The sequence below is a fragment of the Ornithorhynchus anatinus genome, chromosome 1 (genome assembly GCF_004115215.2).
Source record: "Ornithorhynchus anatinus isolate Pmale09 chromosome 1, mOrnAna1.pri.v4, whole genome shotgun sequence".
NCBI classification, from domain to species: Eukaryota; Metazoa; Chordata; class Mammalia; order Monotremata; family Ornithorhynchidae; genus Ornithorhynchus; species Ornithorhynchus anatinus.
In genome coordinates this window covers 108,984,614-108,998,830 of record NC_041728.1, presented here as the reverse complement: position 1 = coordinate 108,998,830, position 14,217 = coordinate 108,984,614, and the positions used below count along the sequence as shown (strand labels likewise).

The window sequence follows — 14,217 nt, the reverse complement described above, 5'->3', positions numbered from 1 at the left end:
TTTACAGATGAGGTAATTGAGGCACAGAGAAGTTCAGTGACTTGCCCACAGTCACACAGGTGACGAGTGGCAGATGCGGGATTCGAACCCATGACCTCTGACTCCCAAGACCAGGCTTTTTCCACTGAGCCAAAAGAACTGGGGTGATAACTGGATGGATTCCCTCGGGTCAAGAGAGGGTTCAGAACTGTGGCCTTCAATTTGCAGGTTGAACTAGAGGTTGGGGAAGGTGGATGTAGATGTGCCTGAAGCTAAAGGGTGTCCAGTAATAATCACAGTGGTTTTAACCACTTACTTTAAGCAGCATGGTGTAGTGGAAAGAGCACGGGCCTGGGAGTCAGAAGGTCATGGGTTCTAATCCTGGCTCCGCCACTTGTCTGCTGTATGACCTTGGGCAAGCCACTTCACTTCTCTGTGCCTCAGTTATCTCCTTTGTAAAATGGGAATTAAGACTGTGAGCCCCATGAGGGACAGGGACTGTGTTCAACACGATTAGCTTATATCTACTCCAGCGCTTAGTACAGTGTCTGGAACATTGTGTAAGTGCTTAACAAATACCATAATGAATTATTTTTATCATTAATATTATTGATAATGTTGGTATTTGTTAAGCGCTTACTATGTGCAGAGCACTGTTCTAAGTAGATACAGGGTAATCAGGTTGTCCCACGTGAGGGTCACAGTTAATCTCCATTTTACAGATGAGGTAACTGAGGCACAGAGAAGTTAAGTGACTTATGTTTCAAGCACCGTACTAAGCACTGGGGTAGATAAAATGTAAGCATATCAGGCATAGTTCCTTTCCCACACGGTATAGTGGTCTGCACACGATAAGCTCTAGAGACACCAATGATCGATGGATAAGAATAATAATAATTATGGTATTTGTGAAGTCTATATGCCAGGCACTGTACTAAGTACTGGGATAGAAACAAGCCAGTGAGGGTGGACACAGTCTCAACCCCCATTTTACAGACGAGATAACGGAAGTCCAGAGAAGTGAAGTGACTTTCCCAGCGTCACACAGCAGACAAGTGGCGGAGCCAGGATTAGATCACATTAACTTCTGAGACCCAGGCCCGTGCTCTATCCGGTACACCCTGCTGATTCTCTCATCTCCAGCTTACACGGGAGGCAACGGAGGCATGGAGAAGTTAAGTGACTGGCGCAGGGTCACACCGCAGGCAAGCGATGGAGCCAGAACTGGAACCGACCCAAGTCCCCGGCCACGCTGCTTCTCGGCGCTGAGATGAGCCTATGCCCCATCCCTGCTGGCCCATGCCCCGTCCCCGCTGCCCATGATGATGATGATGATGATGATGATGATGGTATCTGTTAAGCGCTTACTATGTGCCCAGCACTGTCCTAAGCGCTGAGGTGGATACGAGGTGATCAGGTTGTCCCAAGTGGGGCTTACAGTCTTAATAGAGAAGCAGCGTGGCTCAGTGGAAAGAGCCTGGGCTTGGGAGTCAGAGGTCAGGGGTTCGAATCCAGATCTGCCATCTGTCAGCTGTGTGACTGTGGGCAAGTCACCTCACTTCTCTGTGCCTCAGTTCCCTCATCTGTAAAATGGCGATGAAGACCGTGAGCCTCGCGTGGGACGACCTGATTACCCCGTATCTACCCCAGCGCTTAGAACAGTGTTCTGCACATAGTAAGCGCTTAAAAAATACCAACGTTAATCAGCTGTGTGACTGTGGGCAAGTCACTTCACTTCTCTGTGCCTCAGTTACCTTATCTGTAAAATGGGGACTAAGACTGTGAGCCTCATGTGGGACAACCTGATTCCCCTGTATACCCCAGCGCTTAGAACGGTGCTCTGCACATAGTAAGCGCTTAACAAATACCAACATTATCATTATCATTATTATTATTATCAATCCCCATTTGACAGATGAGGGAACTGAGGCCCAGAGAGGTGAAGTGACTTGCCCCAAATCCCACAGCTGACAAGTGGCGGAGAACCCACGACCTCTGACTCCCAAGCCCGGCCTCTTTCCACCGAGCCACTCCGCTTCCCATGCCCATGCCCCGTTGCCCCGTTGCCCCGTTGCCCCGTTGCCCCGTTGCCCCGTTGCCCCCTGCCCAACCGAGCTGCATTTTTGCCAATCGGGGCTGTGGGAAAAGACGGGGAGGGGGCGGGAAGGGAAGATGTTGCCCGCAGGCCGGGGAGGGAAGGTTCCCTGAGCCCCCTCCCCCCCGCCCCCCGCCTTCCGTTTCCCCGGGAGACCCTGTGCGCAACACTGGGCTGGAGCGTCCTGCCAAGTTCCGCCCCTCCCCGCCCAGCCCGCGCCGGATCCTCGCTTCCAGAGACCCCCGGCCGCCTCCAGAGACCCCTCCACAACTCCAGCTAACCACCACCCCAGGACCCCCACCCCCAGTCACCCCCCCCGCCAGAGACCCCCACCTCCAGCCACCCCCCACCCCCAATCACCCCCGCCCCCAGTCACCCCCACCCCCAGAGACCCCCACCCTCAGTGAGCCCCATCCCCAGAGACCCTCAACCCCAGAGACCTCCACCTCAGAGACCCCCACCCCCAGAGACCTCCACCCCCAGAGACCTCACCCCCAGAGACCCCCACCTCCAGAGACCCCCACTCCCAGAGACCTCCACCCCCAGAGACCCCCACCCCCAGAGACCTCACCCCCAGAGACCCCCACCTCCAGCCACCCCCCACCCCCAATCACCCCCGCCCCCAGTCACCCCCACCCCCAGAGACCCCCACCCCCATCCCCAGAGACCCTCAACCCCAGAGACCTCCACCTCAGAGACCCCCACCCCCAGAGACCTCCACCCCCAGAGACCTCACCCCCAGAGACCCCCACCTCCAGAGACCCCCACCCCCAGAGACCTCCACCCCCAGAGACCCCCACCCCCAGAGACCCCCACCTCCAGAGACCCCCACTCCCAGAGACCTCCACCCCCAGAGACCCCCACCCCCAGAGACCCCCACCCCCAGAGACCTCCACTCCCAGAAACCTCACTCCCAGAGACCCCCACCCCCAGAGACCTCACCTCCAGAGACCCCCACCCCCAGAGACCCCCACCTCCAGAGACCCCCACTCCCAGAGACCTCCACCCCCAGAGACCCCCACCCCCAGAGACCCCCACCCCCAGAGACCTCCACTCCCAGAAACCTCACTCCCAGAGACCCCCACCCCCAGAGACCTCACCTCCAGAGACCCCTGCCCCCAGAGCCCCCTATCCCCAGCGCCCCATCCCCCAGTCCCCCTCCCACCCCCAGTGCCCCCCACCCCTAGAGACCCCCACCCCAGAGCCCCCCGGGCCGCAGCGCCCCGCACCTCGGCCCCCATGGACGAGGCCGAGGGGAGCGGGGCCGGGGCCGGGCCGGGCCGGAGGGCGGGGGCGCCTGAGACCCCCGAGCCTGGCGGCAGCCCCACCCGAGGCGGCGGCGGGGGCAGCGGCGGGGGCAGCGCCGAGGAACAGGCTTCCCAGACAAGTAAGAATAATAATAATAATGTTGGTATTTGTTAAGCGCTTACTAGGTGCCGAGCACTGTTCTAAGCGCTGGGGTAGACACAGGGGAATCAGGTTGTCCCACGTGGGGCTCACAGTCTTCATCCCCATTTTACAGATGAGGGAACTGAGGCCCAGAGAAGTGAAGTGACTTGCCCACAGTCCCACAGCTGACAAGTGGCAGAGCTGGGATTCGAACCCATGACCTCTGACTCCAAAGCCCGTGCTCTTTCCACTGAGCCACGAAGTACCCGGCCCGACCCCCGCATCCCCGCCATCCCTCACCCGTGCCCCATGCCCACTGCCTCCTGCCCACTGCCTGATGCCCACTGCCCCATGCCCCGTGCCCACTGCCCCATGCCCACTGCCTCATGTCCTGTGCCCTATGCCCTGTCCCCACTGCCCCATGCCCACTGCCCCATGCCCCCTGCCCACTGCCCCGTGCCCCATACCCACTGCCCCTGCCCCGTGCCCTCTGCCCACTGCCCCATGCTCACTGCCTCTTGCCCCATGCCCTGTGCCCACCGCCCCTTGCCCACTGCCTGTTGCCCCGTCCTCAATACCCCGTGTTCCATGCCCCATGCCCACTACCCCATGCCCAATGCCCATGTCTCGTTCCCCGTGCCCCTTGCCCCATGCCCAGGGCCATGTCCCAAAGCTGGGAAGAGAGAAGCCAGGGCGGAGAGCTCGGGGACCCGGGTTGGGGGTTGGGGGGTGTCGCACCGGCTGCCCGTATTAATCTCTACTATATCCATTCGATCGTATTGATTGAGTGTTTGCTGTGCGCAGAGCACTGCATTAAGCGCTTGAGAGAGGACAACGCACCGATAAACGGATACATTCCCTGCCTACGACGAGCTGACAGTCTAAAGGGGGAGACAGTATCCTAGCGGATAGAGCATGAGCTCTGGGAGTCAGAAGGTCATGGGTTCTAATCCCGGCTCCGCCACTTGCCTGCTGTATGACCTTGGTCAAGTCACTTCACTTCTCTGGACCTCAGTTCCCTCATCTGTACAATGGGGATGAAGAGTGGGAGCCCAATGTGGGACGGGGCTATGTCCAACTTAATTGGCTTGTATCCACCCCAGCACTTAGTGCAGTGCTTGGCACATAGTAAACACTTCTTAACGAAAATCGTCATTATTATTAATTATTATTAATAGAAATAAATCAATTACAGATATGTAAATAAGAACTAGGGGACGGGGACGGGGAGGGAGCAAGTCAGGGCAATGTAGAAGAGTGTAGAAGAGGAAAGGAGGGCTTAGTCGGAAGCAGCATAGCCTAGTGGATAGTGTACCGGCCTCGGGGGCAAAGAACCTGGGTTCTAAACCTGGCTTGGCCACCTGTCTGCTGTATGACCTTGGCCAAGTCACTTCACTTCTCTGGGCCTCCATTCCCTCATCTGCTAGATGGGGATTCAAACGTGTTCTCCCTCCTAGGTAGACTGTGAGCCCCAGGTGGGACCTGATGATCTCACATCTACCCCAGCACTTAGTAGAGCGCTTGGTACACAATAAGCGCATAATAATAATAATAATCGTATTTGGTAAGCACTTACAGTGTACCAAGCACTGTTCTAAGTGCTGGGGTAGATACAAGGTAATCAGGTTGCCCCACGAGGGCTCACAGTTTTAATCTCCATTTTACAGACGCTGTAACTGAGGAACAGAGAGGTGAAGTGACTTGCCCAAAAATCACACATTTGACAAGAGGCGGAGATGGGATTAGAACCCACGACCTCTGACTCCCAAACCCGTGCTTTTTCCACTAAGACACGAACAAATTATTGCTATTGTTCTTGTCTGTCCGTCCCCCCGATTAGACTGTAAACCCATCAAAGGGCAGGGACTGTCTCTATCTGTTACCGATTTGTACATTCCAAGCACTTAGTAAGCGCTCAATAAATACTATTGAATGAATGAGCAAATGCCACAATTAATATTATATCACCTTCAGCCCTTCCATTCATTCCATTCATTCATTCAAACAATTCTGTGTGTAGAGCACTGTACTAATCTCTTGGAAATTACAATTCAGCAATAAAGAGAGACAATCCCTGCCCACGACGGTTTACAGTCTAGAGGTGGGGAGACAAAGGCGTAAACAGGCATCAATATAAATAAATGGAATTATAGCTATATACATATATACATAAATGCTGTGGGGCGGGGATGGGGGGTGATGAGTAAAGGGAGTCGAGGTGACGTGGAAAGGAGGGGAAGCTGAGGAAAAGGAAGACAGTGTGGGAAAGTCTCTAGGAGGAGGTGAGACTTCCGTAGGGTTTTGAAGGGGAAGTGTGCCAGTTTGGTGGATGTGAGGAGGGAGGGCATTCCAGGCCAGAGGAAGGACGTGGGTCAGGGGTCGGCGGCAAGACAGGTGAGAAAGAGGCACAGTGAGAAGGTTAGCACCTTACAGCAGTCGACTCCGCCTTGCTCTCCAGTTTTGCGAAGGACGTACAGCCAACATTTGGCAAAACCTGAGCTTATCCCTGGGACCCACTTAACCTCCATGGCATTGCTCCCAGTCAGCAGGGAGTCCTCCCCCTCCCCAGCTAGTGGAGGAGAAATAGGTGGGGCGGGAAAAGCCTGCCTGAGTTAGATCCTTAGTCGAAAATGTCTCTAAATCTAACCATCAATCGATCAATCTCATGTATTCATTAATTCACTCATTCAATTCATTCAATCGTATTTATTAAGCACTTACTGTGTGCAGAGCACTGTATTAAGCGCCTGGGAAAGAACAATGCAACAGTAAACCGTGACAATCCCTGCCCACAACGAGCTCACAGTTTAGAGGTGGGGAGATAGACATCAATACAAATAAACTGACATCAATATGAATAAATAAATTGACAGATATATATATATACATATATATATATAAATGTTATGGGGCAGTGAGGGGGGGAAGAGCAAGGAGGCAAGTCAGGGTGATGCAGAAGGAGTATTAAGCACTTACTGTGTGCAGAGCACTGTACTAAGCACTTGGGAGAGTACTACCAACAGAGTTGGTAGACCTGTTCCCTGCCTAAAAAGTGCTTACAGTCTAGAGAGATCACACTATTAAATCCACTTCCGAATTTAGACTCGAGTGGTTTGGGCCAATCTGGGGGGCAGATGTCCATAAGAGGTTATGGGGGAAAGTTTGGGGTGTTGGATGGACCATCACGAACCCCAAGGATGGATGTGATGAGGTCAGTGACAACACAGATCCTCCAACCATCCTTTCTCCAGTTTTGGAGATAATGCATTGGTCTGGATGGGCCATGGCTCTTCCCCCAGTAATCAATCAGTTGTGGGCAGGGGATGTTTCCATTTATTATTGTATTGTACTCTCCCAAGAGCTTAGTACAGCGCTCTGCACACAGCGCTCAATAAATACGACTGAATGAATTTATTGAGCACTTACCACATGCAGAGCTCTGTACTAAGTACTTGGGAGAGTACAATGTAACAGAGTTGGTAGATGGTCGGTAATGCTCAAAGAAAGCTTCATTCTTCTTTGGTTTTGCTTTGATCCTAGAAATGATTCACAATTTCTCATCATGATGGAAGGGCCATGATACAAAGATGCTGATTCCAAAACATGCAATTTTGCAATGACCTGTATGTCATTTCAGTTTATTTTAAAACATGAGTGCCATCTTTCTCCTTTATGATACCCGCCAAATGAGGTGGGGTAGGCACTGCATATTCCAAAGTGAATGATTCTGATTCTGTGCCCTGCCAGGTGTCTGCTGTGTGGCTTTGGGCAACTCGCTTAACTTCTCTGTGCCTCAGTTTCCTCAACTGTAAAATGGAGATTCAACATCTGTTCTCCCTTCTACATACACTGTGAACCCCAACTGGGACTGTGTCCCCTGTCATTAGCTCGTATCTACCCTTGTGCTTAGGAGAATGACACATAATGAGCCCTTAACAAATACCATAGTAAATACAGACATAAAAATATAAAAACGCTGCAAGTTAGAGCGACTGAAATTTAAAATTCTTTATCATTCAACAGGTTTCTCAAAGATCCCTAGAGCCTTGAGTACATTTCGGAGAGAGTCATCAGAGTCCAACATGTCTCAAAGCAGGTAAAAAAAGAAACTTTAGCAATTGTTTAATTTTTAGCTGAGCTGTGTAACCCTGTTTATTCATTTATTCAATCATATTTATCGAGGGCTTACTGTGTGCAGAGCACTGGACTAGGTGCTGGGAGAGTACAATACAATAGTGAACAGACTCATTCCCTTCCCACGGTGAGCTTACAGCCTAGAGGGGGGAGACAGACATCAATACAAATTAATAAATTACAGATACATATAAGCATACATAAGTGCTTTGGGGCTGGGAGGTGGGAATGGTCTGGACATGCAAAGTAGCCCCTGAAAAAGAGACTGAGATTACTCTCCATAGTTAAAGCCTCCGCCTCACCTTGCAGTGATCCGCTTTCACTTAAATTGGAAGTAGCCCGTCACTGGGCAGGGATTGTCTCTGTTGCCTAATTGTTCATTCCAAACGCTTAGTACAGTGCTCTGCACATAGTAAGCGCTCAATAAATGCTACTGAATGAATGAATGAAATAAGAACACGGGGAACCAACACTTGTTATTTCTAAATCTTCCATGAGCTGCTCTTCATGGGATTTTACTTTTCAGTCTTGGGTGTGCACTTGTTTTTGTCTAGCTACCCTTGGAGTTGTCCTTGATTTTTAATCTTACCTATGAGAATTATTTCCTCTCAATAGATACTTTTTGTAGGCATTTGCAGTTTTGACCATTCCTCTGGTTTTTTGTTTCCCTAGAACAAGCATATCATAAAACTTGCTTTGTAAAATTGTCAGTTCCTTGAAGACTGGGATACTTTTAACTACTCTATTCCCAAGTGCTTAGCACATGCTCTGCACATAGTAAGCATTTCATAAATACCACTGATTGAGAAGCAATTTTCCTATTGCAACAAATTTTTTAGTGGTACTGGTGAATATTGATGGAGATTATGAATACTCTGTTCATTATCATTCATTCTTTTTTAATGATATTTGATAAATGTTTACTATGTGTCTGATTTAGAACCCAGGTCCTTCTGACTGCCAGCCCCGTGCTGTATCCATTAGGCCACACTGCTTCTCTGTCATCATCAATAGCATTTATGGTCTGAGTGAGCATTTAATGTCTGCTCTGGGTAGAGCAGTGAACTAGGCCCCTGGAGAAGATTTAGGATCGACTTTATAGCAGTTGAGCTAGAGTGGAAAGGGCACATTTTAGCAATGTTGTGAGGGCTGAACCAATAGGATTTGTTGACAGATTGAATATCAGGGTCGAATGAGACAGATGAGTCAAGGATAAAGCCGAAAATGTACTTCCAATGGGCACTGTGAGGGTTTCCAGTGACATTGGACAACAACCTTCCTGCTCCCAACCACTCCAGAAGTTATCATTCATTCATTCATTCATTAAATCGTGTTTATTGAGCATTTACTGTACTAAGTGCTTGGGAGAGTATAATACAACAATAAACTGACAAATTTCCTTCGCACAATGAGCTTACAGTCTTCAGGATGACTGGTTTGTCACTGAGAATGAACCAATTGGGAATCTTCAGGGTGGGTGTTTGTGTTTGTGTGCACACATGTGTGTGCATACACACACACACACACACACACACACACACAAAGTCCTTATCTCCACCAGGCCTCCTCCCTGCCTCAAAATTGCCAGGGAAGAAGAGGATGGGATGAACGCTGTATTTGTCGTTTCCTGATTACTTCTCCAGGGGTGGCAAGAGCAAAGGGAATGTTGTTTCAAAAGATTTACACAAAGCAGTGTGGCCTAGTGGAAAGAGCACAGGCCTGGGAGTCAGAAGGACCTGGGTTCCAATCCCAGCTTTGCCACATGTATGCTGGGTGACCTTGGGCAAGTTATTTCACTTCTCTAGGCCTCAATTATTTCATCTGTATAATGGGTAGAAAGATTGTGAGCCCCATGTGGGACAGGGACTGTATCCAATCTGATTTGCTTGTATCCACCCCAGCGCTTATCACAGTGCCTGGCACATAGAAGCCCTTAAAAAATACTACAATTATTAATCATTATTATTACTTATCTGCTCTGTGACTTTGGGTAAGTCACTTAACTTCTCTGTGTTTCAGTTACCTCATCTGTAAAATTGTGGCTAAATCCTACTTAGAGTATGAGCACCGTTTGTGTGAACCTGGTTCTCTGTAATCTACCCCATCGCTTAGAACAGTGCTCGACACATAGTAAGCACCTAACAAATACCATAATAACAATAATTAGTGCCACTTAAATAACAACAAAAAGAGTTTGAGACATAGGTGTTATTCACCCCTGTTTTTCCGGGGAACGGAAGACCAGTCACAAGTTAACTGGCCATATTTTGTCTTCAATTCAGGACAGACACCCATCCCGAGGAACCTTTGACAGTATCAGTGTCGATTCAGACAGAAACCAGTTGGCTTTTGGACGAGTTCAATAAAAAACAATTGGGTGAGACACTGATTCATCTGGTGGTATGTTGGATTTGAATGGGCGGAATCCAAGTTTCCCCCTGAGGCTCCTTCTTCCCCAACAATCCCATCAAGTTTCCCAGATCCTGAATGACTCTCATCGGATGTCAAGGGTGCAGGGGTCGTACTAGTTGTGTGATTCCAGGCGACCAGGAGCTTCCCCGTGGAATCAGTTGAAGGATTAAGGATGAAATCCAAGCATCTGGTCTTGGGTCCCTCATTCATAGGGCAGTTAATTAATATTTCATTTCAGCCCAGCTGGGGTAAGGACCTATTAAAATTCCCCAGATTTCCCACCTCCCAGATCATTCTTGAAACCGGACAAAGACTGACGTGGTCATTTTGCTGAGCTGCTTGAAGACCCACTCCCTGCTTTAGGCTATAGTCCAGCCAGGCTCCAAGAGGAAGGTGCTACTGCAGTGGGGCAACTGAATATTCCTTTCTATCAATCAATCATATTTATTGAGCATTTGCTACGTGCAGAACACTGTACTGTTAGGGAGAATACCATCCAACAGAATTAGCAGACATGTTCCCTGCCCAAAATGAGCTTAGAATCTAGAACAAGCTTATTATCTAGATAAACACAGGCCCGGTACCAACTTTCCATAGATTTCCCAGAAGCCTGAGCACCTCTCACAAGTGCTTAGTACAGTGCTCTGCACAGAGTAAGCAATCAATAAATACCATTGATTGACTGATTGATCAAGTTTACAGTTTGTGAGTTTACAGTTCAGGAGAACAGAATACCACTGTTCTATAACAGATGGGAAGTGATTGCAGGGGAAGAGGGTGTACAAGTCACTTCACTTCTCGGTGCCTCAGTTACCTCATCTGTAAAATGGGGATTAACTGTGAGCCTCACGTGGGACAACCTGATTACCCTGTATCTACCCCAGCGCTTAGAACAGTGCTCGGCACATAGTAAGCGCTTAACAAATACCAACATTATTATTATTAGAGACCTGCAGATTCCCTCAGTGGAACTACTGGATTCCCAGGAATGGCAGCTCCAGCGTTGACTCCCACCTGCCGAGTGAGGGTCACCCTTGCCGCTCCCCACTCATTTTAGTTGTTTCCCCCTGGTGATGTGGCATAGTGGGGACAGGCCCAGGCCTGGGAATCAGAAGGTCATGGGTTCTAATCCCAGGTCCACCACTTATCTGTTGTGTGACTTAGGGCAAGTCACTTCTCTCCTCTGTGCCTGAGTTACCTCATCTGCAAAGCGGGGATTGAGACAGTTAGCCCCACATGGGACAGGAACTATGTCCAACTCGATTAGCTTGTATCCACCCGAGCACTTAGTAAAGTGCCTGGCACATAGTAAGCACTTAACAAATACCATCATTATTATTACTATGTTCATTCCAGCCCAGAAAACAATTGGGATAATCCAGAAGAAGAGCACCAAGAGTCTTGTTTCTTCAATCAAAAGTAAGTGATTTCTACCTAATTTCTGATTCGGGGGTGGGTGAGGATGTCGCCGCCGGATAGAGATAAGAGCCCAGGGCACCCCTCCTAAGAGGGGTTTCAGCTCCTTCTTGTCATCTGTTACCGATTTGTACATTCCAAGCGCTTAGTCCAGTGCTCTGCACATAGTAAGCGCTCAATAAATACTATTGAATGAATCTCAATGAGTCTGCCAGAGCTGACTTTGATGGAAAAAGGCCAAGTGCCCCAAGAGAGGAAGGGCATTAAATGAACCATGCCACTTCACTCCTTAAGGCAGGTGGCTATGAGGTGAAGCTTCAGGGAAGAAGCAGAGGTAGCTGGGAGCTTCCCAGAGATGGGCTGTCCCAAAAGAAAGGCTTGGAGAGATGGAGAGGCGTCACCTTCCTAACTGTTACTGCCTTCTCACAGAGAAATGGTCCGTCTCCTCCCAGGATAAGACCTTGGACATTCTATGCGACATGGAGGTAAGATTGCCCTGACATTCAATCAATCAATCAATGGTATTTTTCAACCAGTCAGTGGTATTTATTGAGCACTTACTGTGTGCAGAGCACTGTACTAAGTGCTCAAGAGAGTACAATACAACAGAGTTGGTAGACACGTTCCCTGCCCAAAGGACCGTCTAAAAGGCAGCGAGCACACGGTTTGTTCTCAGGGGCTCCAAGTGTTTACACTTCTTTCTTTTCTTAAAGTTCAAGGAAGACTACCTGAGATTGTTGGAGCCGGCCCTCCGAACGATCGCCAGCGTTGGACCGCCAACCATTCTGGCGTTCAAGCCAGAATGTTTCCAGGACAGACTTCTGCAGGTGACATCCTTGCTCCTTGTTTCCCAAACAATTTTTTTTATGGTATTTGTTAAGCACTTACTATGTGCCAGGCACTCTACTAAATGCTGGGGTACTTACAAGCTAATCAGGTTGGATATAATCCTTGTCCCACATGGGGCTCACAGTCTTAATCTCCATTTTACAGATGAAGAGACTGAAGCACAGAGAAGTTTAAGTGACATGTTCAAAGTTGATTGAAAAACTGATGGAAAAACTCTTATTGAAAAGCAGAGTAGAAAGAAATGGTGGCTTTTTACACAATGGCTGGCAAAATCAACTCAATCTTAAATGAGAGGTTAAATCTTAAAGTAGGCCACAAAGGTTGATGTCTAGTGAAGCCAATCCTTTTCTCCTGCAGATTTTCCGGCGTAGTAATTGAAGGGAGTGAAGCATTTTATTCCATTCTAAGTAGAGAAGCAGCATGGCCTCGTGGAAAGAACTCGGGCCTGGAAGTCAGAATACCTGGTTCTGATCCCGGCTGTGCCTGCTGTTTGTCCTTGGGAGAGTCACTTAACTTCTCTGTGCCTCAGTTACCCCATCTGCAAAATGGGGATCAAATCCTACTCCCTCTTGCAAAGAGTGTGAGCCCCACGTGGGACGGGGACTATGTCCAACCTGATTAACTTGTATCTACCCCAGCGCTTAGAACAGTACTTGACACATAGTAAGCACTTAACAAGTACCATTATTACTATTACTAATATGAAGATTGTTATCATGATCATCATTATTACAGGACCTGCTAGCAAGCGCTGGCTTCGTCGGCCAAAACTTTTCATTAAAGAAAGGAATGAGTAGGGAGGGCCGCTGTAGTTGGAAGCCAGATTGGCTGTGCCAAGCCAGTGAGCAAATAGAAACAGCCTGTAAAGAGACAAGAGTGGGAGACCCAGAATTGAGCCTTGTGGGATGCCCACAGTCAGAAGGTGGAAAGCCAGTGATGAAGATAGAGTAACTGTGGTATTTGTAGAGAAGCAGCGTGGCTCAGTGGAAAGAGCCCGGGCTTTGGAGTCAGAGGTCATAAGTTCGAATACCGGCTCAGCCACCTGTCCGCTGTGTGACTTTGGGCAAGTCACTTCACTTCTCTGGGCCTCAGTTACCTCATCTGTAAAATGGGGATTAAGACTGTGAGCCCCACGTGGGACAACGTGATTCCCCTGTGTCTACCCCAGCGCTTAGAACAGTGCTTGGCACATAGTAAGCGCTTAACAAATACCAACATTATTATTACTATGTGCCAAGCAGTGTTCTAAGCAATGGGGTAGATACAACCTAGTCAGGTTGGACGTAGTCCCTGTCCCACAGAGGGCTCACAGTCCTAATCCCCATATTACAGATAAGGTAACTGAGGCCAAGAGAAGAGAAGTGACTCACCCAGGTCACACAGCAGACAAGTGGTGGAACCGGGATTAGAACCCATGACCTTTTGACTTCCAGGCCCGTGCTCTATCCACTAACCACATAGAGCTAGTCGGGCAGTTGTATTTATTGAGTGCTTACTGTGGGCAGAGTATTGTGCTAAGCACTTGGGAGAATTCAGTATAACAATACAATGGACAGATTCCCTGTCCACAACGAGTTTACAGTCTAGAGGGGGAGACAGACATTAATATAAATAAATAAAATTACAGATATGTACATGAGTGCCATGAGCCCTTCCCCATGACTCTGGACAAGCGCCATGAAGCTTCCTGTCTAACAAGCCCACAACCTTGGCATTATCCTTGACTCCTCTCTCTCATTCCACCCATATACTCAATCCATCTCTAAATCCTCCCTTTCCTCTCCATCCAAACTGCTACCATATTAATACACCCATCCTATCCTGCCTGGATGACTGCATCAGCCTCCTTGCTGACCTCCCAGCCTCCTGTCTCCACCAGTCCATACTTCACTCTGCTGCCCGGATCATTTTTCTACAAAAACGTTCAGGACTTGTCACTCCAC

General features: G+C 49.1%; 1 protein-coding gene across 1 annotated transcript in view; it reads left to right on the top strand.

The window, feature by feature from the left end:
• Positions 1–3,313: 3,313 nt before the first annotated feature.
• The window catches only part of ERICH6 (glutamate rich 6), a 33,007-nt gene continuing 22,103 nt past the window's right edge, over positions 3,314–14,217 (top strand). Inside the window, exons 1-6 of the mRNA XM_029062603.1 lie at positions 3,314–3,461; positions 7,487–7,559; positions 9,880–9,974; positions 11,366–11,428; positions 11,855–11,910; positions 12,139–12,252. Coding sequence (XP_028918436.1) covers positions 3,314–3,461; positions 7,487–7,559; positions 9,880–9,974; positions 11,366–11,428; positions 11,855–11,910; positions 12,139–12,252 — 549 coding nt within the window. The remainder of the gene's footprint in view (positions 3,462–7,486; positions 7,560–9,879; positions 9,975–11,365; positions 11,429–11,854; positions 11,911–12,138; positions 12,253–14,217) is intronic.